Here is a 27,431-nt window from a genome sequence, read left to right as displayed (position 1 = left end):
TAAAAGGTACGCAAAACGCGTCCTTGCAAGGGGTTCGGGGCTGTAAGAAACTAAATATGTGAGCTCCAAGCCTGTTGGGCACTAGTCTCACTCTGGGTTATGCTGCTCCACTGAAGGAGTTCTAGAAAATTTTGAAGGGGAAAAACCGAAAATGGACATAACCTCTTAGGTACCACATATGCGAGGGGAAGGAAATGTGATCAAAGTGATCACAGGATGGGACAAGGAAGAAATATCTAAGGGTACCCAGCTCCTTAATTTATAGTGCCAGAGGGAGGAGTCAGCCGAGGAGCTGTGCGCTGATTGGGTCTTATTAGTGCGGACTGCGGTGTGAACACGGCCGACGTGTCATCTTGGTTTGTGCTGTTCGGCTGATTGACCGCAGGTCTCACGATTGGCTCGGCGGACGAGTTCTTATGTGTCCTCTGCTGATGACGGCCCGTCGTCTGGGTGTTGAGTAATTTAATAGCCGGTGCCCACGCTGTGTCCCGATTCAGGTTACTGCGTTCTGCCGCTATGGCCAGGGTTTCCTTTACTCTTCTATCCCAGTAGCCCGAACACTTCGCCAGGACCTCAGTCAATGAGCTGTTTAAATGGTCCTCCTTTTCAAGCGTTTTGAGATCTTGTAAAATACTGACAAGGAATTTATAATGTACACTATAATGTGCAACAGGCCTTAAGGAGTTAAATGCCATCGACCTAGACCGGGATCGAACCCGCAACCTCGAGCATACAAGGTCAGCGCTATACCAACTGTGCTACCAAGGGTGACCCCAACTCGACATGTTCCCCCTGACTCCTCACAAGTTTTGTGGCTTTCATGAATCAAGACAACAATGTCATTAACATTAAACTCCCATGACCTGCACATTTTTTAAAACGCTTGTCTCTCGATAATAATGCAAGCAGCAACTGGATGACTATAGAAATATTGGCAACACACTCTGCTTGCAAGGTTGAATGACACATGCCACATGTGAGTTCTGAAGGCCATACATTTGAAGACATCCCATCAGAGGGGACAAAGGTTTCACGAAAGCCTGCCTGCCGAACTGCACATCCTATGAACGCACAAACAATAACATAAATCTCTACACATCAGTAGAGACGCCTTAATCAGGACAGAGCAGGTATAAATAAACGAGATTTAAATAATTCAGATACAAATGCATTCTGTTTTAAATTACTGCTGTATTGTGATAAATATTGTGTACACTTTATATAATCTACATTCAAATTTACACTTACAAAAAAAAAAAAAATGGGGTGGATATACATTCTTTACGTACAACACATGAAAACAAATATAATATACAATAAAGAGCAACTACATAAAATACTTTAAGCTCAACCATGGCAAGTTTGTAGTTTTGTCTTACAAAATTCAACACAAAATACTATCGAAAACAAAATACTGTTCTCATTCCTATGACAAAAGTTAAGTGACATACATATAACAAAGATATAAATTAATGCAAGTCGATATGGCAGGTATGTACAAGTATTGTAGTACCTTGAGTTCGCCATGTTTCACAAACCACGATCTAGATTATAGCCAAACATATACAGAAGATAACCTGGCACACGTGGTGTCAGACAACTAATCTTTGGTAATGAGAAAAATCTACAAAATACACACAGAACAATAATACTAAGCAGTTGCCTGCTTTCTTACTACACGTTTGTCTTGACTGTGTTAATAATGTAGCCATCTTAATCTAAACAAATGCATGCAAAGAAATGCGGAGTGATACAAAACAGTGTGCATAATGAAAACACATACAATATTAGATTCAAAATTACGCGTTTCATAACGTACATAATGTACTGAAAGTTTTATAATGGTAAGTGGCGATAATTTCAAAAAAATGTTTCTTTTTTATGTGTAGTGTCAAATAATATTACACATGGAATGCTGAGAGTACAATTTCTCTTTATAAGCAAAACACAGGTAATAAGCCAAACTTTGTTTCCACATTATTGCAACTGGACCACTGAAGTGGTCAATATCAACTGCCTTTTACCTCTGGAAAAGTCAATACTCAATTTTGTAGGAGGCAGAGTGAGCCCTGGGTCCTTTCATGGCGAGATGAAAAATTCTGCCTTTACTGCGACCACAAGCGTACAAGGCCTCTTTAGCGAACAGAATTTGTTGAACATGAAGATTTTATCATTTTATTACTGTATAAAATGTCCGACATGAAATCTCTTCTGCCTTTTGTTAACTTCTAAAACAAGTTGTACTTGTTAAATGGACATCAGCACATGTCTTAATCCAATCCAATTGGTTACATTACAAAACGAATTTGTGCTTTGAATTTTTTTGTGAAAATGTTTTTGCAAGATGAGAAAGACGGTGATGTGTGATGGGACTAACTATATATTTAAGCTAATTCTGCATAGCAGACAAGTAAAATACTGCATCATTTTATGTTAAAAGATTCGTAACTTCTCGCCTAGTTTCTTTTTTTAAATTAAGTGGAGCTTCTGATCCTATGGGAATTGTAAAAACAGGTACAATAACTAGCTAAATCTCGGGTCTGTGTAACTCCCTACGGTAGATAATGCTCTTCAAACACATTTCACTACTCACAACTCCCAATTCACGATCAAGTAAGCAACAACAACATTATTTTAGAGTTACAATTACCCACTTCCACATGAACTATGACTCTTTAGCATTAAGGATTGAAACTCCGAGAATTCCAGTCATCTTTTAGATTTCTGTAAAGAGGTAAAATATGCCGGTTTTATTGATGAAATGACCATTTAGTATCGGAATATATGACGCATGCTGCTAATATCAATTGCTTACACTATAAGCACAAAATTTGTACACAAATATTTTTGTGAGAGTACATACTCGTCAGTCAAGACTTCTACTTATTCCTAAGTAGATCTGAATATAACGACTATGACCACAGAAGATACTTGAAATTTTTCTATAGCCTGCATACACAGAATTCCACCACTCAATGATCATTCCCAAATGATGCACCGTACCAGGTACGAATCTATCTCGCAGCAAATTGACTTTCGAGGACTGTACAACTGGATGTTTCAGCAGGACGAGCTCTTGAGCTCACTCAGTTCTGCCAACAGTCGCTGTGCTCCATTTTTACCCTGCTGCTGCAATGCATAGCGATCCTTGAGGGTAGTGAGAGCTGAGAGAAGACGGTTATTGGCAGCATCCAATGCTGCTATCTGGTGCTCCTGTGCCTCGATCACCCTCTGTTTGTGGGACAGTGCATCTGACATCTTCTGCTGCTCCCGACGCAGTTCCTCTTCAACCGAGATTAACCTTCAATGAAGATGAAAATGCAATAATTATTTATTTATTTATTATTTATTCTGGTGTAGTTAATTCAATTCAATTCAATTTATTTGGCCATTAGACATAGAGTTTTAGGCTTCGTCAGAATACATTGAAAAAAAGACATATAAATACATTTACAAAAACACTAATAACAGAAACAGTAAAATTTAGATAATACAATGAAAACATGAAATAATTTTAAACTTTTAAATTGTAGAAAACTAACTAAATTGCAATTAAAACTTATTTATTAAAATACAATGTCATACAAATTTGTGTTGAAAAACTCAGCAACAGAATAAAAGGGATTATTTAATAACCAATTGTAAAATCTAGTTTTGAAACTATTGATTGGTAATTTATAATATTGACTTGGGAGCTTATTATATAATTTCATCCCCATAATTAAACAGTTTGTATTGCTCTTGTGTAATCTACAATATGGAATATTAATTTGTTCAGTATTTCTAATTTCATAATCATGTATATTGGCCACTAATGAGTAATTGTCGATATTTTGTCTAGTGTAAAGTACTAGATCATATATATACAGATTTATGATTGTTAAAATCCGTGATTGTCTGAAAAGTGGCCGACAATGTTCCAGATAATTTGATTTACATAAAATTCTAATGGCCTTCTTTTGTAAAATCAAGACGCTTCCAATTTTGGTTCCATTTCCCCAGAAAATTAGGGCATATCGAATTATCGACTGAAAGAAAGAAAAGTAGGCACATCTTAAATAATTTTGAGAAATGCAAGTAGATAATTTCTTTAGCAAATATAAAACTCTTGATAGCTTTGTGCATATGTACTCGATGTGCTTATCCCATGTTAAACTGGAGTCTATAAAAAGTCCCATCAGGCCTTCTCTTCCACAACACCAGGAATACAAATACAATAACAGAAATAAAAAGGGGAAAAAAACGCACAAGAAACTTGCGATTTTAATCTGGAGTAAAAAAAACACAAATCAACACTTCTAGCAATATCTAAAAAGCATTAAACAAGACAAAATTTTCCAATTTAATTTTGAATTGTGATAAAGTCCGGCAGTCCCTGACATCATTAGGTAGCGAATTCCAGAGACGAGGTGTTTCTACAGTGTAGGAGGATGAGTATAGAGACGTTCTATGATGAGGGATAGAAAGAAGTGCTTGATGTCGGTTTCGAAGAGTTGTAAGAAATTGAAAGTGTGATAAGAGATAATTCGGAGTAGAAGTATGCATGATTCTAAATAGAAGAGACAGTGAATGTATTGTTCTTTGTTCCTTCAGACGCACCCATGAAAGTAACTGGAGGGAAGGTGTTATATGGTCAAATTTACGAGTATTGCAGATGAATCGTATGTACACATTATGAACACGTTGTAGTCTCTCAGCTAAGAGTGAACTTACATTAGTTAGTAAGGAATCGCAATAATCAAAATGGGGCATTACAAGCATCTGAATAAGATTCTTTTTTAGACTAAGTGGTAGAAATTCTTTCATATGAAACAATGAGTGAAGTTGAGAAAATATTTTTTTGCAAGTGTGTGTTACTTGGGTGTTCCAATTTAGATCGCTATCCATAAAAATGCCAAGATTTTTAACTGTTTCACTGTATTTAACAATAATCCCATTCAATGTTATATGTGGTATAGTACCACTATCAAGAGTACTTCGTAGACGATTATGTCCCATTACGATTGCTTGCGAATTCTCTGGATTTAACCTTATTATGTATTATGAGATGGTTTCTTTCTAAATATGCCGAAGATTGATTCTTGTCAGAAGTCGCATTCTAAAGAGCTATTTTCATTTAACCCATTACAACAGGTTTTTCCTCAAAAAATGGCTAGAATTTCACCCATCTCCCTTAAATAATTAGGTATAATCCTGCGACACATTGCACCAATGACAAGCATCATCAATACAATCATTAACATACAGCAGAAATAATTAACACGTCTCCACTTGGACATGTTATTAAATGACAATCATACAGTAAAAACAAGGTAAGTCAGTTTCGTACAATTTTCTGGATTGGAGTTTAAAATGTAATATATCAGCTAGCTTTGGCTAGCAGCTAAGATTTCCTACAAATAATCTTACATTCTTAATGAATGTGTGTTATAAATTTTAGTACTGTATTATATACTCAAAGATGGTAAACTATTAAAATTCTAAATTTCTCTTGTGAAAATTTTACTGAACTGATTTCACTCATTCTTCCTGTTTAGTCTTCAAATACTATTTCAGATGTTATTACATATCATTTCAGTTTTACGTTTTTAAGACATGCGCTTTTTTCTTCAGGACCTCCTAAAAACATACAAAGAGTTGAGGACATAGCAATAGCATACTTGGACCCAGAATTTTGCCTTTATTAATTTATATTCGTACATGGAAAGATCTTTTATATGCAGCAAATCTAATAGAAGTCAGACTTTGAATATTTTTCCATCTGCCATGTTTGAAACAACTTTACTTCGGTCCAGAGGCTAAAACTCGAATTAAATAATTAAACTATATTTCTTAGCATTACTCTTGTCATGAATTAACCTTTTTAGTTTTCAAACAGTTTTAAACCTACACATAGACAGCATGACTCCCACGAGTTTATTTTTCTTGCACATTATTATTTTCAAGATTCGATCTTCATAGCTCTTTCATACAAAAACTTAATAGCCACGGCACACCAGTTCAAATCTCAGTGAATCCAAGTGGATTTTGTAGTCAACAAAACACGATATTTGCGACAATTTTTCTTTTGTAAATATTTCATCCTGTCATCATTCCACCATTCTTGATGGTGTGTGGTTATCTACTTGCCTCTGGACACAAGTTCTATCCCAATGAACTTTCATGTAGCAAAAATTCCAAGTGTGACTTCCATGAAATGAGAAAGTAAAGTCGTTGTGTCCCTGAAGTGTTCATGAACAAAAATGATAAACTCATGTCCAGGTCTACAATTACACAGCACTTAACCCTTGGTAACAGGTGTCATTCTGATACAGAGTTAGGGAATATAAATGTAGAAAGGAGTAAGAATATTTTCCACTCATAGTCTGATTGGTGTGTAACAACTCACAGACACAGAGACACCTGATGTTTTGCTCCTAGAGTGGGACTGGGACACATGAGATCAACTAAACTAGTATTACCAGATACAGGACAAACTGGTTCAAAAAGCAGGACAAAAGTCGGACACAAAAACATTTGTAGATATCCTATTCCTTAGTGTTGTTTTAAATTCAAATGTCAAATTCATGCTGCAAAATTAGCATTACTTCTTAATTTGTGTAGGTATACATTAAATAATTATCTGTGCAATAAAAGAAAATCATTAAAATACAGTCAAAACAAGTAGAATACAAACAGTACAATACCTTTTAGTGCCAGCATTGTATACAGAAACATAGTACATGAAAAATTTCAAAAGCTATTTTTAATCAAATTTTACATGTAGGCCTAATTACAAGAACTACTTCACTCACCATATATTTGCTAACAGATGACTGAAATAATGGCCTTCACTACACTCGGAGAAATAATTTCGCATGTTTACAGTTTTAGTGAAAAAAAACTGAAATGGTCTCAACCTCGTGTTACTGATGGTGCTGTGGAACATGCTACTGTTTATGCATGTCGATTGACCAATTTTATGAACAAAGCGGTACGTGCCATGATTTATTTGTGGCTTGTATTCCAAATAGAATACTGACCAGTGACGCTAATACTTGGAGCACTATTGTACCATTGAAGTGAGTTCAGTCTCTGAATATAATAGGTTTATATGGACGAAAAACTAAATATTTATACGCAGTTTAGAATAAAATTATGTTTTGAAATTTAATTATTGAAACTGAGATGATTGGAACTTTTACATAAAAAATACGGACACTTAACAAATCTTCAAAAATAAATAAGGACATTTGGTAACCCTAAACTAAACTAACTTCCATTGCATAAGTTCATAGCATTTTTGTTCGTCACCACAACACTGCATTGTTAGGAGATTGTTTATTGTTTGTCATTTTTTATTTGAAGTGTTGTGCTTGAATTTTGCGAATTTGAAGAAAGTTTGTCCTATTTGTGGGCTAAAGGTGATGGAGTGTCAAGTGGAAGAAACGAACACTTTTAACATATTCTTCTGTTTGAATTTAACAGATGAGCAAAGACAGTGGAGGTGGCTCGAAGCATTTGTGTTATGTACAGGGAGGATGCCATTGGAGAAAGCACTGCAAGAAAATGGTTCTGTTGCTACTTTGATGTGAGTGATTCGCCACGTTCAGGAAGACCATCGGGCTTTGATGAAGACCTTCTGAATGATTTAATTCATGATGATCCACGTCAATCAACCCGAGAATTGCCAGATGCGATGAATTGTGACCAGTCAACCATCATGCGAAATTTACATTCATGGGCAAGGTTCGAAAATCGAGTGTAGGGCTACCTACTTCACGCTTTAAGTGAAAACAACAGAAACTGGCAGATGATCATTTATGCTTCTCTGCTTGCTCGTGAACAACTTCGACCATTCCTATCCAAGATTGTAACTGGTGACGAAAAATGGTGTCTTTATGTCAACATCAAAGAAAGAAAGAAAGGAATGGCTGAGCCCTAACAAAAAACAAACACTCCGTACAAAAGTTAGTGTCCATACACAGAAGATGATGTTATGCATCTGGTGGGATAAAGAAAGTGTTGTATACTACGAATGTAATCATAACTGCTGACATTTATCGCCAACAGCTCAGATGCCTTACAGCCGCAATTGAAAAAAAAAAAAATGACTGAGAAGACTGCTAAAACACGATAATACATGCCTATATTCCATTAACATGATAAAGCGATCTAGTGAAGAAGTGGAAACAACTAGTGAATGTAGGTTTTCAAATTCCAAAGAGTTGTTATTCAGAATACTGAGTCTGCCCTGCAAAAATCTATTTTTAAACTTAATGAAATTGGAGAACAATATATATGAAAATTTGTCTAATAAAGAAAAAGGTAATGGCATTTATAGGGAAAGAACCGATTAAAACAAAAATAACTGCTGCATGGAACAGGTACCAGTAAGCCATTTTAATTATTTGGGAAGTGATATTGGCTTTGATAAAGAATGATGTGGACAATAAAATATGTAATTTTCAAAGAGTATGTGGAACAATTAATAGAACATTTAGAAACAAAATATGTAAAGAAAGAAAATTAAAGTTTTATAAAGTCATGGCTGTACCTATGCTGGCATACGGAAGTGAGACTTGGACATTAACCAAGAAGCAACAAAGCAAAATAGAGACGACAGAAATGAAATTTCTAAGAAATGTGAAAGGATGTACAAAGAAAGACTTAATAACAAATGAAAACGTAAGAGAAGAGTTAGAAATTTTTAATATAAATGAAAGGTTAAAAGATTTTAAACAAAATTGGAAAGAATATGTCGATAGAATGCCAGATACCAGATTTACTAAACAAATAATGCAATATCATCCTAAAGGAAGAAGATCGGTGGGCAGACCTAGGAAACGATGGCTAGAGGACTTTGAAGATGGAACAGGCATTTGATTGCCTATACCATGAAGTGAAGAAGAAGAAGAAGAAGAAGAAGAAGAAGAAGAAGAAGAATGATGAAAGCTGCTATGCAAGAGCTTGGTTGAGAGGTGATTCCACATCCCTCATAATCTCCCAATCTTGCATTCTCACATTTCCACCTTTTCCGTTCTCTACCCAACAATCTTTAAGAGAATTCCTTTGATAACAAGGATGCTTTACAAACGTGGCTTAACGACTTTTTTAACGCCAAACCAGCAGATTTCTTCAGAAGTGGGATCGAAAAACTACCCAGAGTCATAGATAATGTAGGAGAATGTATTACTGATTAATTTCTGACTTCTACGCACCTCAAACAAAACTTTTGTCACAGCGAAAAAATGCTACGAACTTTTGCATCAACACAATAATAACAAACTAAAGTTTCCAGACAATTTCAATCTCGCATACAAAAACACCTGATGGAACTGTCGTAAGTCAGCATTAAGCAGAACCAACACAAGCCATCACATTGACAAGAAGTAAATTCTACCTTGCAATGATGTTCTTCATATTGGTGTCTGCTTGGCCTGGCATCGGTGGGTCCCTTAGGTCGCGAGTTGAGTCCCGCTCACTGGAGTCAAGGTCAGGGGAGTCCATGCCTGAACCACGCTGCTCTCGATCTCGCTGCTGCTCAGCCTGCTCCAGCTTCAACTTCAAGTGCTCCACACATTCCTTCAACCGCTCAATCTCATTCTCATACTGGAAACAAATGAGAAACATCAAATACCAGCTATGCGAGATCAAGCTAAGTGCATACTGGATGAAATTTAATTATCGAACCATGGTTAACCAACAACTAGTGGTCCTAGATACACCTTCATGGGCAGCAAAGTACAAGTACTATTAAATGATAAACACCTCCCAGCAAAGGTAAAATAGGACATAGTAAATATAGCAGATTAAGTAAGGTAGAATGAATTACACTACCGTAAAACGGGGTGACTTGATACACTTGGGGGAGATTTGATACGTTTTGTAGGTTGATGTTTCGTTTTGAAACATCAACCTACAAAACATATGAAGTCTCTCAGCATATAAAACGGGGAGATTAGACACGCTGGGGAGACTTTATACATTTTTTAGGTTGATATTTCGGTTCCAAAACATGAACTTACAAAACGTATCAAGTCCCCCCAGGTGTATCAAGTCACCCCGTTTTATGGTAGATTAGGTAGGTTTGGGTAGGATCATTTAGTTTATGTTAAGTAAATATGTTAATAAAACGTTTAGTAATACATTATAACTCTCTATTTTAAAATGGGCGGAGAGTTCGATTCATAATCTGGTAAATGGTGGCACAGAAAGAACATGAACAAGTTCAAATCAATAGAGAATAGAATATTGTCATCACACAACACTTGGCTGTATCAGACAAAGTCAGTTTTACATATAAGTACAATACAGTCTGAAACTGAGTAATGCATTAACTTAACTGATTTACATCTTTCCATAATTATATCAAAATACACATTCAGTTATTTTGTCTTCAAATTTAGATACACTATTCATATACAATAGTAACAATGATATCTCAGAGGAAATAAGTAGAAGAATACAAAGCGCCAATAGGTGTTATTATGGGCTGCAAAAACAAGTTAAATCAAGATTGCTATCTCGTGGCACAAAATGTAGACTATATAAGACCCTAATAAAACCAGTGTTGACCTATGCATCAGAGACGTGGCCTCTTAGCGAAAGGGATAAATTTAGATTGGCCGCATTCGAAAGGAAGATACTGCGAAGGATTTTTGGACCTGTAAGGGATGGTGAAACTTGGAGAATAAGATATAACAACGAATTATACCAGCTTTATGAGTCTCCCGATATAATAACATCCATTAATATTGCTCGTCTGAGATGGGCAGGGCATGTTAAGAGAATGGATGAATGTGAAATACCTAGGAAGGTGATGGAACATGGGATTGCTGGAGGAAGAAGAGAGTTGGAAGGCCAAAGCTACGATGGATAGACTGTGTTATGGATGACATTAAGAGGCTTGGAGTGAAGAACTGGTGGACGGTGGCTAAAGATCGAGACCGATGGAGAAGAATTCTTAAGGAAGCCGAGGCCCGATCCGGGCTGTAGTGCTATGGATGATGATGATTCATATACAATTGCGAATTAAACAATATTTACAAGTTGGAGGTTAAAATGTCCATTTCAATATGTCCGCAAACAGAAATGTCCACTTACATAAATGTCCATAAAAATTAAATGTCCACAAATACAGTGTCCACTTTTATAAATGTTCATAAAATTAAATGTCCACTAATGTAAATGTTCACAGGATTAAACGTCCACAAATATAAAATGTCCTATACATGAGATCATAATTTTTAATGTATAAACACACAGAAATCTTCAACTTTCGTATAAACACACAGAAATCTCCAATTTACAATGAGTTTTTTATGTCAAATATCCTATACGAGATCATAATTTTTTGTGTACGTATAAACACACAGAAATCTATTTACAATGAATTTGTTTGTTCCATTTCTTGATCTTGACCTTCCTCTTCTGGCTGTCCATGCATTTTTAAGCGAAAAGATTGCACGAAGGTAGCATTTTATATCATTCCTGTCTTTGTATTCATGACATCTCCTGACGATTGGCTCTATCCGTTGTTGGTTTCTTTGGTAGCCTATGTTTATTAACTGGAGGCCTAATATTTCGATGATCTACTCGAATTTGATGCATGAGAGTTTCGTTCTCATATTTTTCATATTTGATGTTTTGAATTAACTTCCAAACATTCACATGAAATTTACTATGAAATGCTTCCACTGCATTGTTTGTTCATTGGTGTCTTTGAAGACTGGGCATATACATGTTTCAAATTGAATGTGCACTTTTTTATAATGGACATTTTATTGTGGACATTTTTAACGGACTTTTTTCCTTGGACACTTTGCTCTGGACAATTTTTTTTTGTGGCCATTTTTTCTCTGGTCATTTTGAAGTGGACATTTTAATCTGGAAGCTATTTGTTGTTATTGTTTTCTAATGCCAGGTGTTTGACAAAGTCATTTGACCTCTTGCACTCCAATATTTTTCAAAGATATTATCATGGTCAGCCACTGAAGCACAGATTTTGAGGTGTTCCGAATCCATTTCTTGGTTTGAGTTGCACAATGGGCAGTTAGGGGACTGATATATTCCAATTCTATGCAGGTGTTTGGCCAAACAATTATGGCCTGTTGCCAATCTAAATGCAGCTACAGACGATTTTCGTGGTAAATCGGGAATTAACTGTGGATTATGATGCAGAGAGTTCCATTTTTTCCCTTGAGATTGTGTTACCAAATTTTGTTTGTTGAAGTCTAAGTATGTGGATTTAATAAATCTTTTCACAGAGTAATATTTAGCCTGGAAGCTATTTACAACAAACCTCGAGATTTCTTAAGTTCTTAATTTTGATCAAATCAGGCAATGAATTGTATAATTTTATACTAATATTTTATAGTAATTTTGAGTTTCATTTAATGTTAGGCCTACAAATACAGTAGAATATAATCTCTGTGGTGTGTTATGGAAGTGGACAATAATATGTTTAGTGAAAGTGTCCAGGCTTTCTTTAATGCACATTACAGTTCTGAATATAAAAATGGAAGGAACAGTCTAAATCCTGTATTCCTTTAAGTTATTCTGCAAGATTCCCAGGCTTGACATTCCCTTCATGCAACAGTAGAATTACTCCAAAGAATATTTCCATACACTAAATGGAAATGGAAGAGAGCATACTAAGCAGAGAGCACCTGCTTTTCACCAACTAAATTCTTAAACTTTGTTAATAAGTATGTTGGGTACCATACACAAATTCTTGTGTAAATATTGAGTATATTATATTCCAATTTAATTTTACAGCTAGATATATACCCAGAAGCTTTACTAATGCACAGATGTTTAAACTGTCATTAGATAGGCGGAAAATAATTGTTTCAGTTTTATTTCGATTGAAGGTAAGTGTATTGCTTTATATCCATGAGATATCCATATCCAACATTAACTAAGTTTTGTTCTGAACCCTCGCAAAGTCAACTCCAACTGTAATAAGAGTCATGTCACTACCAGGGGCGGCTCGTCTTAATGTGCTATTGTGCTATAGCACTCTCGTAATTTTGTTAAAATAAATGTTGATATTGATGATGTAACTGTGAGTAATATTATTCTGTAAAAACATTACGAATCTGTTCTTTTTTCAGTTGCATTAGATTGCAAACAGTGTGCTGAGTCTCACTGTAGCAAGAGCTGCACGTGCATTAAATCTTGACAGAGGTTCAAATATCCTTAGGGTAATTATATATTCTCCCAGCATTAGCACGAGAATATCCCCAGTAGAACCCTGAACCTGGGGTTGGTTGGAAGCATCAGTAGTAGTGAGTGAAATATTTTTGATCTGCCAGTAATTCTACAAGCTGGTGCCGAACTTACATACAATTAATAAAGAATGTTTAAAAGTGACTAGGCCTACATTTGTAGATATACTTTTTCCTCTTTGAGAATTCAAGTTGAATGGCATTAATGTCTTGCATTATAACATATTATTATTATTATTATTATTATTATTATTATTATTATTATTATTATTATTACAGCTGACGATGCAATGAATTCATTGTGATTATTAAGTCGAACAAATATATTATATTACTTTCTTCTTTATTTTCCTGTTTGTGATTATGTATTCAGTCTCTTTTTTTTATTATTAAATATATATTTTTATTATTGTTATTTTAAAGTTAATACTGATTGTGTATATGTATTCAATCTCTCTTTTTTACTTAATTATGTTTATTATTATTATTTTTAAGTTAATATTTGTATACCGGTATGTATTTTTTCTGTATGTGATTTGATCCAGGTTGAATGGAAGAGAAGGCCTGATGGCCTTAACTCTGCCAGGGAAAATAAAACTATTATTATTATTATTATTATTATTATTATTATTATTATCTTTTGCGTTTTACTATTAGTGTTATTCTGTGGACTGAAATGAATTCAGTCAAGAGTTTGTTAACTAATCCATTCTTTATGAGAAATATGCAAGAAAAAATTGAAGTGAAACGGTTGGAAAGACCTGCACTTAATCTGATTATAAATCAGAAAACAGAAGATGGGAAAAACTGTGTGTACAACAGAAAATTTCACAGAATAGATTATAACACTTGGATATGTGGTAATGAAGGTAATGAAGATATTAAACCACCTTAAGGAACACCATGTCCCAGGAACGCATCATTGCACTTGCTATGCTATTGATTGAGAAGAAGTCTGGTATAGAAGGATTCAACATCAGAATAACAGAAAAATTCTGCAATAGGGATGAGCGTAGTATGAACTTAATTTTCAACATTAGATTAGTTGCATATTTAATATTAGATTAGTTGCATGTCACATTTTATGTATGTGTATGATCAAGCTGTAGCACACTCGATATTTTTGTCACTGGCCCCTGGTCACTACTGCTTGAGCTGGTTACAAATTTATTACTAAACACTTGTCAGAGAATTTTCAGCATATGTTTAAGTACTTCAGAAATTTATATTATCAATTACATGTGAACTTTCTGACATGCCACTGAACTACAAAACATTTCGTTATATTTTAGAATCATGTACAATAAATTAAAATATAGGTAACAGAAAACAATCTTCCAAATAAAATACTAAAAAGCTAGATGATTTCACCAATAAATAATTAACAATAATACTGCTAAAATTAAATAGAAGTCCGGACTCAAGTGTAGAAATTGTAGATGAATCCAATAACAAAAAAGGCAGTGTTTGTGCATATAAAAAAATTACAGATGTGTTCAAGTAGCCTACTGATGTCCAGAACCGAAAGTTACCCGGCATTTGCTCGTATTGGGTTGAGGGAAAACCCCAGAAAAACCTCAACCAGGTAACTTGCCCTGACCGGGATTCGAACCCGAGCCACCTGGTTTCACAGCCAGACGCGCTGACTGTTACTCCACAGGTGTGGACTTATTGATGAATTTTGCAAAATTTTACAAGTATGCTTCATTTCACGATCTCGTTTTGTTAAGCCCAATTAATCTTTATAATATGTGATTCTCATTTAAATTAAGTGTAACATATAATTCATGTTGAATCTTTCGTACACTACTTTTAACACTCGAATATAAATAATTGATTAAATGGTGATCTTACTCGTGTTAATTATGTAAGCATGTGTGGCTTACAGCTGTTTCGGTGTAACATATAATTCTTGACGTAAAGTAAGTTTAAATTATTTTGAATTCATATAAAGTTTAATTATATATACATCTTTCAATTCCAGGATCAATTTTGTGTGTTCTATATTTTTAGTATAGCCTAAAAATAATGTTCTTGATTTGCCCCACACATTACGAAACTTACATTTCCTGTAGTTTTATAGAATTTCATAACAATATTTTGTATTGTATGTCCTGGCCAGTGGCAGCTCATGATAAAATATTGCGTGTGTTCGCAATTTTGTGTACCAAAACCGAAGGTAAATTGAAATCATTAGTTAAAATTAATAGGTTTAATATACATTTCTTTATTCTAATGGTCGTTATCGAAAAAAGACCATACCGGTATACAAGTTTTAAATGTATAATAATAATAATAATAATAATAATAATAATAATAATAATAATAATAATAATAATAATGAAATCTCAATTATATTATTTGTTTATTCACCATGTTTGTCTTGTAGGATATGTCATTATTATATCATGAAACATACAGCTACGGAGCTACCTAAAGTAATCTGAAGTATAGTAATTCACAAACTACATTCCCGTAGCAGCACTGTACACACACCAATACAAAATAAAAGCTCTGACAGTGAGAAATGCTGACACCTACAAACTAAAATATAGACTATTTATCACCTTGAGAATGCATCGATGCACATGACATCTGCAGGATAGATTTGATGTTCACTTAATCCCTTGTGTTCTTGACGAGTCATTAGCGGCCAGCTAGAGACAATTTTGTCCAGTGCATGCGTGTCAAGTCATGTAATCTCCTTGAAAAGAGCAAGGCTTTCATGTGAACGTATGTTGCCAAATTTATACAAGTAGTCTATGAAGTTTAAACTACTCGATTTGGATGTTATACATTCCCAGTACATCAACACGACATTAAATAATAAGAACAGTCATGCATTAACGGAAACAAAGTGTTCATGTGCTCCTATGCTCTTATTGTCGCACCGTCACTGGCCCTGACATATACATTAACAGATACTAAGACAAAAATCTTGATCCCATTCACGTATGTGATGCTAAATTTAAAACATAATTAGCGTACACATTACTTTAATGAAATAATTAATTTTGTTTTACTGCAGCATTCTAGTAAGTGTTATGGTAAGAGTGACTCAATAATTTGCTCAAACACAATCCATGTAGATACAATTGTAATGGTTTCATAATTGCTTTGTTATATTGAATGAATACACATCCCAACATTAGTTACAATTCATATAGCTGCAAGAGCAAAATGCATACAGGAAGTACTTTTGTAAGACCATAATGGAAAATTCTTCATCTTCAAGGTCTGAGCAATTCTGTTCTTGTAAAGTCGTATTATTCTCTCTACTTTATTATATTGCATGAACACACATCCCAACACTGAATGTAACTTCTTCTTTCTGAATACATTACAAATTCTAATAACTTGGTTACAAGTGCAACAGTACAATATTCTCAACTAACTTTGTAAGATCGTAGTGACAAGTTCCTCTTCATCTCCAAGGATTCAGCCATTACGCCTGTTAAATTTGTGTAATGTCATGTTGTAGATCTTTCTATATTTTTGGTTCCTTTTGGTTAGTATATATAACAGTTTTGGCGACATGTATCGCTCACCTGTCTGGTGCTTCCTCGACTTTTGTTTATACATAAATTAAAAGACAAACGAGATTCTTTTCATTTTTAAGTCTGTGCTTCTCCTTTGCTGCCTTAATGATACATCTGCAGCTAATCCGATGAACTTCATATCTACTGCCTTAATTTTCCTTTTATCCTCAACTGTTGTTTCAGAACATAAACAAGAAACAGTCTGCTATAGTCGCTAACTGTGCCACACATATGTTGGAATGGTTTTGAGTTAAAGTCTAAAATGGCTACTTTATTTCTGTTTGGAGATAGTATACATCTTTAAATCCCACAACTTCGGATTTATTCGTAAAAATGTTTAGGTTATACCTTTGTGGTACTTCAACGTTCATTAATTTTGTTGATTTTATTCTTGTCTTCACTATAACTGTCTGGTCGTTTTCAAATACAATAATTCATGTAGTTATTTAAATTAAAATAAAGAAATATACGTAAGTATTAAGTGAGGATTTTGTGTCTATATTAAAAACTGAATATGTTGTTGTTTTTAATAACCATGATTAAATAGTAAAGTTATTTTTTTTCTTTCTTCCCAATATTTTGATGTCACATCTGGATTTGATGATAGTGCTTCACAACTTGCCAGATGATCCAAGTCCAGTTCTTCTTGAGAACGTAACATATAATTTGATGTAGTTAATATATAAATTCCGTATACATGTTTACGTAAAAATCATGTTCAGTGAACAGTCTGAAAATAGCCACAGCAGATTTGCGTAGTAGTTCAGGAATTAAATGAGTATTCTAGTAAATCTTTCCATTCTGATTAGTAATGTTCTTGTAATTTAACATTGTAAATATGATTAATCTTGTTTGATAATTCACTTTATAGATTCATATGAAAATTGTTTACTCACAATCTGTTCAATTATTTTATTATTCTATTGTTTACTTCGACTAAAGGAGTGGAAGTGTATTTATAAAACTTGCTCATTTGCAATAACTGAATTATTTCTACATTTTCAATGGAAGATTATTTAAACTTTTTATTATGCCAAAATCGAGAGAACATATAACAAATGAAGGGTAACGGGAAAAACGAACAATGTCACAATGCCTTTAAGGTTGATGTCGTTATCTAATTCACTGTATTACTACAAACTTTAGTGTTATTTTTACCAGAAGTGGTAAAGGAGAATTAAAACCACGGGTACACTCATCATTTCCTTCATATTTTCAAGTAGAAACACCAATAAATTTTGCAGTAATATACTGAACTAGATCATCATCTCACTCTTAATGGAAATGTGACATTGTTCGTTTTTCCCGTGTACCGTTCAAATGTATTTATTTATTCAAATGCAGTGGGACTTGACAATATCACTGCCCATATAAATTAACAGAAACACAATATATATAAATTAATAGTTTTGCTCTTGCTTCCCAGTATCTACCATGTAATAGAGTGGAGTGCCTGGCACTCTCTGTCCATGTTCATGTTTGTATTACAAAGTGGGCAGTAGTTGCTCTCATACATTCCAAATCGGAAGAGATGAGTTGCAAGGCACCTATGCCTGTACTCAAGCGAATTACTATGCGGTTATTGATTTGTGAGAGTACAGTATGGATTGCTTTAATGTCATCGTCAAAAGCAGTTTTGTTTTGATCAGTGGAGTATAATGGGAGAAGAGCGTGCAATGAATTGCAGCACTCGCTGAGCCATTGGAGTTGAGCTTTGATCCATCAGTAAGCTCTATATATACAAAGCCACAGAGTACAAGGAAATTTTGGTTCTATTATTTCAATAGTGCGTAATTTAAGTATTTCAAGGTTTGCGTTTGCTTTTATTAATTCACCATTTATTAGATCTAGGTAGTGTTTAGATGTACAATGGGTTTCCTCGTATAAGCAGTTTTTCTGGCTTGTTTTCTATATTATATTTCTTTCTAATTTCTAATTATTTTTAAATAAATCCCACTTGTGTTTTCAGCTTTCTGGTGTTATTAGACCAATATTTATCATCTGAGAGTCTGATTACTTTTTCTTATAGATTGACACTTGCTACCTCAATTTGTGTTAATATTTAAATTTTGTGTAATCAGTAGCATGGAGTTTGTTGGTTTCATCTTGATGGCATCTATTATGAGCCGAAGAATTTGATTTTGTATATTCTGTAATTTTTGTAATAGTTGGCTGATTACTGTGATTAATGTTTCACAAAAAATTGATTTGCTGTACATCTTGCATGTGGTGTTCAGTGTAGAAGTTGCACTACCCCATGTTCTTCCACCAAGACGTTTAAGTATAGGAAAACATTTCTGAGTTTTACCTGACTATACTTTCTACTTTTTTTTTTTTTTTTTTTTGCAGGTCAGTTTATTATAAAAAAATTACACCAAGACATTTTGGAATGGAATAATGGTTGATTACTGAACAGTAATTTCACCTTAGGTGTTAGATGGCGTAATGAGAACGTTTCATATATTGTCTTGTTGAAACTGTCATTGCATTTTCCTTTAACAATTTTTCTCTAATTCTAATGCTTTGTTAAGGCTGTTTTCAAGAGTTGATGTATTTGAGAAGTATTGTTTGCAGATGACTGGATGACTAGGTCATCAGCATACAAAGGAGTGAACAGGATGCTGGTTAAGATAGTCCCTTGTAGAACACTGATTTGGAGTTGTTTGAAACTGGATGTTTGTTTTCCATATCTATTTTTGTAGTATCTTGTCCTACGAAGTCTTGAATCCATTGAAGCATATTTTTCCTTATTCTACAGTTAGCTAGTTTCATGATAAGTTTTTCTTTTCAAATAGAATCAAATATACTTTTGAAGTCTGTGATAACTGCAGCTGTAATTTCTCTTTTATCTGAGCTGTCTTTAATATGTAGACTTAGTTTTACTACTTGTAGATAAAAGGAGCATTTTTCTTTAAAAATTAAATATAACTCAATCATGATCAATTATTTATCTAATGTAATTACTATGTTTCTCGTCTGCTAAAAAGGTTTGTTATAAAAGACAGCAACTGTTTTCAATTTACATGAGGAATTGCTTCTCACAATTCAAAATAAAGTTTAGTTTGTCACATTTACACTGTTCAAAATTCGAAATCATTACTAATATGGTAAGTTATATAATAGTGCCTTCTATCCTGTAATCCAATTCTCTGCATACTGATGATTCAGTTTCGAAAGCTTTCACAAATTGAAGGAAGTTTAATCGTTGATATTCGTTTTTCGTGGTTCTTCTCGGAGCCTTTAGACATTTCTGATGAAGTACTTGGAAAAAAGCTGACTTCTGCCTCACAGCATGATCTTTGTTGAAAAATTCAGTAGATGAAACACCGGTATTCTTCATTCTTGTACATGTCGAGAACTGTAGACTCATGATCCCTTATTTAATCCGTTCAATTAAAAAAAAAATGTTCTTTGTGCTTGTTACAACCCCAGTATCCGACAAATGAATATGGTGTTTTCCATTAGAATATCAATTGCATACTGGCAAAATATATGATGTATGAAAATATTTCAATGTTCCAGCGGACATCATATGCAATTGTTGGAAACTTTATACTGTCTAGCCTTGTGCCTAGTTTACACTATAAATAAATAGTACAAGTAAAACTGACTGTATGGTGTGTTTCTTTAGTCGTGGCTTCTAACTTGCATGCTGTATAAACATGGCGAGTGATCACGACGAAAGATGAAGAGATAGATAACAGACTTGCTCTAATGCAGCATATTTTTTGTGAGATGAGTGTAGTATGTGTCTTTCTTCTGTAGAAAGAAACTTTCTTCTCTATTGTTAGTCATTCTCCTGGTGATGTAAGTATAGTAACTTCAAGTGTTGCATGTAAATTTTTGTTATATGTGAAAATGATTCCCAAGACTTTACAGGAATTCCTATTCACTGTTCAGTTCTAGCTTATTTTACTATATGTATCTTTTACCATATCTATATACACTGTCTTTTATTTTAAATCTATGTTTGGAACCACATTCATGGTGCTGTTATACACTCTAAAGATACATTAGTGGCTTTTCATAAATATAACATCTCACACCTCAAGTTATTGTGCCTTAGAGGAAATCTCCCCACACCAGGACAAGGATGGAAAGGAAATTAAACTGGTGGAGGGAACTATATGGTATTCTAAAGGTTATAAGTAGAGCTAGGATTTATATGTAGTATGAGTTAAGAATGACGCTGAGTATAGTTGAGTCGATGTGATGCCGGTTAGCAAGGTTTTTTAAGCCTGGTTGACAAGACCCGAAATGCAAGAGAAGTCACAAGGACTAGACAATGCAGCTTTTAAACCCCTCGCTGTTTTGTAAGTGGAGGTTAAGAGGATTAAACACCCTTAGCGCTAACTAATGGAAGTACTGAATGACAAGAATGGCAATTATAGAAAGTGGGCGGCACGGGTTGCATGTTTATCAACTATACCGGCTAAAAATATTAGCTTATACTACATACGAATCCTAGCTCTGGTTATAAGATGTAAGTACAGAAAAAGATATGTTATATTCAATTCCTTTTTATTAAAGATAGAAGTAATCTAATGGTGCCAAATTAACTTTCAAGCACTGTTTTTACAAACACTTTACACTATTTTGGACAAAAAAAAAGCAAACAAAAAAAAGTAAAACTACATATATAAAAAAACAAATGTACGAAAGCAGTAATATATAAATTTCACAATTCATGTATTGTAATTATTACAGAACTGATAGAAAAATAATATATACAAAAAGATAGAGCAGCAGATATGCTTAAGTCAGAGATATATAAATTTAAACGTTCATTCCATAAGAGAAAAGAGTCCAACACATTAATCAAATACAGTTCAATTTTTAGTCGTCTATAAAACAGATGAAGCGGTAGATATGCTTAAGTCAGAGCTATATTAAAATTTAAACGTTCATTCCATAAAGAAAATCTGTCGAACACAGGAATCAAATACACTTCATTTTGTACTCGGATATAAAACAGATGAAGCAGCAGATATGCTGTCAGAGATTTACTAAAATTTAAGCATTCAATCGGACACATGAATCACACAAGTTCATTTTGTACTTGGATTTCTGTATACACTGCGAAATGACACAAAGCTTATGTGCAAGAAAGTTAAGTTGTGCTTTCTGGTTCACTTAAAATTAGTTGTAATAAAGCTCTAATACCATAGGTCTAATCAGGAAAAGATGCTTAAACTAGATATTTATGTTACAATCTTGGTGGAAAAAAATTCAAAGGTTGGTCACCTTTGTCGAACACTAGACAATTAAGTTTGTACACCTAGGCTTCTTTGATACTCGTTTTCATTTTTTAAAGCTCGTACATGTATGTCAGTACACAATTCTATAGGCCGTTGTGAGGTTTTGAATCTTTACTTCCAGAAGTTTCTATAATTGTTATTAGGTAGACAAACGTTAATTTGTGTCTGAAACTGAGATCCAAGAGCTGAGGAGTTCTTACATGTTGTAAACTATGACGAAGAACTTTATTTCCTCGTTAAATGGATGCTGGGTATTTTTTCTGTCTTAAAAGCCTTGCACCTTTGAGACTGAACCAACGTACCTTTGCTTAACGGACAAATATGGTAACTACTGAACGAACAAGGGTAATAAATTTAATTTTTATTAGATCAGTATTGAAAAAAATCCCATCTAAACAACTTCTCCTGAATAAACCACCGTTTTTTCCTAACCATGACTAGCTTCATGTTACACCAACACAGCCAACACAGACTAGATTGTCTTATTGAGAAATCCGCACGTATGTTTATCTACCTGCTCAAAGCTCTTGGGGCTGCGGAGCTTGCTGCGTCTTCCATGGCAGCTGTCATCATCTGACGAGTCTGAGAGATCTCGAGTCGAGTCAAGAGACAGCCGCCGCCTCAACTTCGAACAACATGTAGACAGAGGTTGATCTGCAAAGCACAAAATACAATATTAAAATATCACGTATTGGTCTCTTAACAATGTTACTGTAATGAGAACTTGATGTCACATATTTTCCATCATAATTTCTAAATTAAACTCAGAAAGTCATAATGCTCATGGGAACCAAGTTCTTGAACAGCTTCAATTAACTGGGGCAGAAGATAATACAGATCACAGATTCTGCTATGCATGTATCACAATCAGTATTGCTCCATGAACACAAAAAAGAAAACAAACTTTACAAAGCCATTGCTAACAGAAGGCATGCACAACTATTGAGAACTGAGCAAACAAAATCAGAATAAACAAACTGCAGGAGGTGCAATGCGACACACTGGAGAATAAAGCCTACTAAACCACAAAAAACTTATATATGTCATGGTTTAAGTTAGAGTATCTGTGGCACAAACAATACTGACAAAACTGGGTTAAAAATTTACCAAGAATGAACAACCATCTTATCCTAAGCTCGAAGATAAAAAATAAGTGTAGGATACTTGAAGAAATGTCTGAAAGTTCAGTTCTAACAAAAAGGGCATGAGTTCGTAATAACCCACTAATGATTTTAATCCTTGGAGTTGTTGTAGTAACTGACGAAGTTATTCACTATCAGTAAACAAGGAAGGGAAAAGAAATGTTTAAAAGGTATGCATGATTCTACAGTTCTTACAAGGTTCAATTTCATAGTATATGTTGTACCTATTATCTTAACCCTGCCAAAATGGTTTGTGGTTTATTTCGTTCAGAAATATCTAAACTTAACAGTTAATGCTTGTCCATTTTTAACGTAAAAATATATGCACAGAATTGTGCGTGATTTATTAGAAGAACGAAGTCCTGGCCTTTTACTCGTTCATATAATTAATTATTTTCACAATACTAATGACAAGCACATCAGTGTTTCTCCACATTTATTATTCCAATAATATTAGGTACAAATATATTAACAAAGGATCATCCGTCATTTTAATCTTATTATTTTCAATAAATAGTGCAAGAAGACTTTTCTAAAAATTAAGAAGTCCACGGTTGAACTTTCTATATTGTTGATAGAGCAGAGTTTATTTCTAGAACTCCTATTTCATCTTAGGTACAAATATATTAACAAAGGATCATCCGTCATTTTAATCTTATTATTTTCAATAAATAGTGCAAGAAGACTTTTCTAAAAATTAAGAAGTCCACGGTTGAACTTTCTATGTTGTTGATAGAGCAGAGTTTATTTCTAGAACTCCTATTTCATCTTAGGTACAAATATATTAACAAAGGATCATCCGTCATTTTAATCTTATTATTTTCAATAAATAGTGCAAGAAGACTTTTCTAAAAATTAAGAAGTCCACGGTTGAACTTTCTATGTTGTTGATAGAGCAGAGTTTATTTCTAGAACTCCTATTTCATCAAAAAGTAATATTTGCCAGAGCAGAAAAGAAAAAAGCATATTTCTGTTTTAAAAGTGTATGAATGTTTGTGATGAAGAATGGTGAACTACCAGTATGTTTCAAGTTCTAAATTGCACTGCACAGTAAGACAAATGTTTTATTTTAAAATATTGGAACATTTCTGAAATTTTATAAATTAGAGAATGTAATAAAAAAAAAGCGGAAATGAAATTCATTCGGAAAATTAGCTTGCTTATTATTAAAATGAAGACATTAGAATCGAACTGTATACTGTATTTTCAATTTAATAAATAACACCATTATGACCAATAAAGTTATCATTACTGCGTGAAGCAAGTGGACTGTGGAATATATTCGAAGTTAGCTTACAAGGGTTAAACCTAGACCTACTATATAGTAGCAAGTATGAAACTAACAATTAGGCATTGAAGTGAAAAATTTTGAACATTTCTTTTGTAAATGGAACAGTAAATTAAGATCAAACCTTGTAATTAGAAAATTATGAAACTACATTCTGGAGAACTCGCTTATAAATAGATTAATTTTAATTGTTCTTAACTTGATAAACGTAATTTTGTAAAATGTTCATGTGTGCTCACCTGGATTGCTGGAACATGTGCGCAGATGTGCTTGCAGAACACTAGCAGCCTGTCCATTTGGGCCTCGTCTGTTGCTCCTCAGAGCACACTGTGGATTTGTGCGTGGAGCTCGTAGAGCAGGTGAAAATCTGCGAGCAGATGGAGGCGTGGGAGTGGAAGGCGATGGGGACAGGTCCACTCCACCTACCCTCTCCAATGTACTACCACCACCATTATCCTCAGACGACGAACTGCAAGAGTGACGTCTGCGAAGGTGACGATGCCCATTGAATGCGGTTATCTGCTGCTGTAGCTCCATGTGATACACTGGATTGGTGAAAGCCAATGGAGCAGATGCCACGCTCACGTTGTTGTTGTTGTTGACGGTGTTGTTTCCCTGCATCGCGTTATTGTTGTTATTGGCGATTGTAAGATCGACGGGACTAGAGCTCTGGCTGTAGGCGAAGCTCTGATATCCAGAGGAAGCGACGTTCGAGAGCTGAGAGATTGAGATCTGACTGCCCTTGTTGGTGTTCTGCTCAGACATGGCTTCGTCGTCAGCATAACGCAGCAAATCGGTCAGTTCATCCAAGTTCCCATTACCATTCACATTGCCGTTAGCAGTTGCAATGTTGCCATTCAGACCATTGGCAATGGAAGATGAACGACCAGATCGGTGTTGAAGACTGCCAGGAGGGAGGCAGTGAACACTACAGTTATGTGGGGCTGGGCTTGGACTGCGGAAGGCCGATGGTGGGCCGTCACAATAATCCTCAGAGGCAGCTGACGTCATCTGAAGCTTCGGCAGAAAGGCATTGCGAGGTAGAGTTGAAGCTCTGGGCACAACAGGGGAGCGCGCAACATGACTGCTGGCGATCATTGATCCACTCATCTCACTAGAAGTGTGATGTTGCTGTTGCTGCTGCTGCTGTTGTTGTCCGTTGTGGAACTGTCCAGCCATAGAGCCATTGCACACTGTGGGGTCATTGAACCTGAAAGCAGCAGATTACGGTCTTTATAATAACAATACGCTATGAAGGCACAGCTATATGAATTCATTTCAAGAAACAAATTTTACTAAAATGAAAAAGTAATTTTTGTCTGATACAAGCTCAGTGATGTTAAGTAAGTTTTCTCCAGTTGATGCTGTTGCTAGTATTCAAGTGAACTAACATATTCTAGTATTATCTAATTTAGATTTCTGACAGCTTCTCTTCCTATACTTTCATTCCATGTGCACTCTTAACACTGGATACTATGAAGCATTTCAGTACAAAACTAAAGCTCTATTAATCTTGTCAAAATTATTCAACCCATTCTCCCACTCTCCAGTCTTAATATAGGACTACTGACTAAATCATCATCATTGACTGTCACAAATTAGGTTTATACCAACTCATCTAAAAGTCCCTTTGCTGATCTTCCAGGAGGTCTGCAATCCATAGGATTATAATTTATCATCTGTAAATGGAGTCTGTTATTGTTAATTCGATGAACATGTTGTAAGAAATTGTTTCTGTATTTTTTTTTAACTCTTTCTTCAGAAAATTACACTTTAAATTCTTTTAAAATACCTTCATTTTTCTTTTAGTCGAATGACTAAATAAACTTCAAAAAGAAAAGAATGTAAGCACTATACGAGAAATTGCTTAAATTAATTAGTACTGACTAAATAAACTTCAAAATAAAAGAATGTAAACACTATACGAGAAATCGCTTACACTTAAATTGTACCAACATTAAATTGGCCTATACAACTGGCCTCATACCGATCAAGTACCTGCCATTAGCAAAAAAAAAAAGACGTACCACATCTCTATTTTCGTAGATGAATTTGTTAATATAACTAAAATAAAGAGTACCAGTATTTTAAACCCACATGTATAATTTTACTTTTGTATCTTTCGTTGTGTGGGATAGCTGGAACTCTTCTAACCTATTTTCACAGATGAATTTATTAGCTGTATGAAGAGAAAGAATTCTAGAAAAAAATGGTATAACTTTATACAAGATAAAAAGACTTTAATTTATTTTTATACACGAATCTTAACTATTAATGACAAGCGAGTATTTTAAAAACAGTATGTACTGCATAAGTTTTACAGGAGTTCTCTTTTTCCCTATCATCCTTTTAATTTGTGAAGTAGATTTAAGTAGATCCTATCTTACCTGAAGATGTTCCTCTGCAGAGCCTGCAGCGCAGTTGGTTCAGAATTTCTGTTGCCTGGCTCGCCCTGGCCTGGAGGGGGTACAATGCCTGGCATCGGAGGAGAGCTGTGCTGACGGATTAAGCCTGCAGGCTGACTCTGTGCCAGGCGCACCCTATCCAGGGCCCGTACAAGTCGTTGAATTTCTCCATTGCGTCCAGATCCCAGCTTGCCAACACATTCGTGAAGCAGTGCAGCCAGTAAACTCAACTGCTTTCCAAGGTCAATATAGCCATCGAACTCTAGACAGTGTGGAGATGGAAAGTCCCGCTGAACACGAGTCTGCAACAACAAAATATTTATATATTTATAAGTATGAAACAAATTTGTCATACATGTCTTCATTATCTAGGTCACCTTGTTAGTAATTACCCGACGAAATATTTACGAACTCTGTACTAGAAGTCATTATTTAAATTCTGATTACATGCATTTTATATGACGTGAAATGCATCCCTGACGTCGAAACAATCATTTTCAGCATGCTGTCTGTCTTTAAAATGATTTCTTCTAAACTATTGGGGTGCTATTCATAGACATTTCGCTAGCCTGGGCTACAAGCGGACTA

At 34.6% G+C, this 27,431-nt stretch overlaps 1 protein-coding gene across 18 annotated transcripts in view; it reads right to left on the bottom strand.

The window, feature by feature from the left end:
- Positions 1 to 1,171: 1,171 nt before the first annotated feature.
- Positions 1,172 to 27,431, bottom strand: part of raskol (Ras GTPase-activating protein raskol) — a 605,213-nt gene continuing 578,953 nt past the window's right edge. For all 18 annotated transcript variants that reach the window (XM_069833949.1, XM_069833952.1, XM_069833953.1 and 15 more), the window contains 5 exons: positions 26,826 to 27,145; positions 24,678 to 25,648; positions 22,523 to 22,662; positions 9,383 to 9,591; positions 1,172 to 3,301 (listed from right to left, as the gene is read on the bottom strand). In XM_069833949.1, coding sequence (XP_069690050.1) covers positions 3,061 to 3,301; positions 9,383 to 9,591; positions 22,523 to 22,662; positions 24,678 to 25,648; positions 26,826 to 27,145 — 1,881 coding nt within the window. In that variant the 3' untranslated portion in view covers positions 1,172 to 3,060. The remainder of the gene's footprint in view (positions 3,302 to 9,382; positions 9,592 to 22,522; positions 22,663 to 24,677; positions 25,649 to 26,825; positions 27,146 to 27,431) is intronic.

The sequence above is a fragment of the Periplaneta americana genome, chromosome 8, assembly GCF_040183065.1.
Source record: "Periplaneta americana isolate PAMFEO1 chromosome 8, P.americana_PAMFEO1_priV1, whole genome shotgun sequence".
In the NCBI taxonomy this organism is placed as follows: Eukaryota; Metazoa; Arthropoda; class Insecta; order Blattodea; family Blattidae; genus Periplaneta; species Periplaneta americana.
The sequence above is the reverse complement of the archived record's forward strand: the minus strand, read 5'-3'. Positions and strand labels throughout refer to the sequence as shown.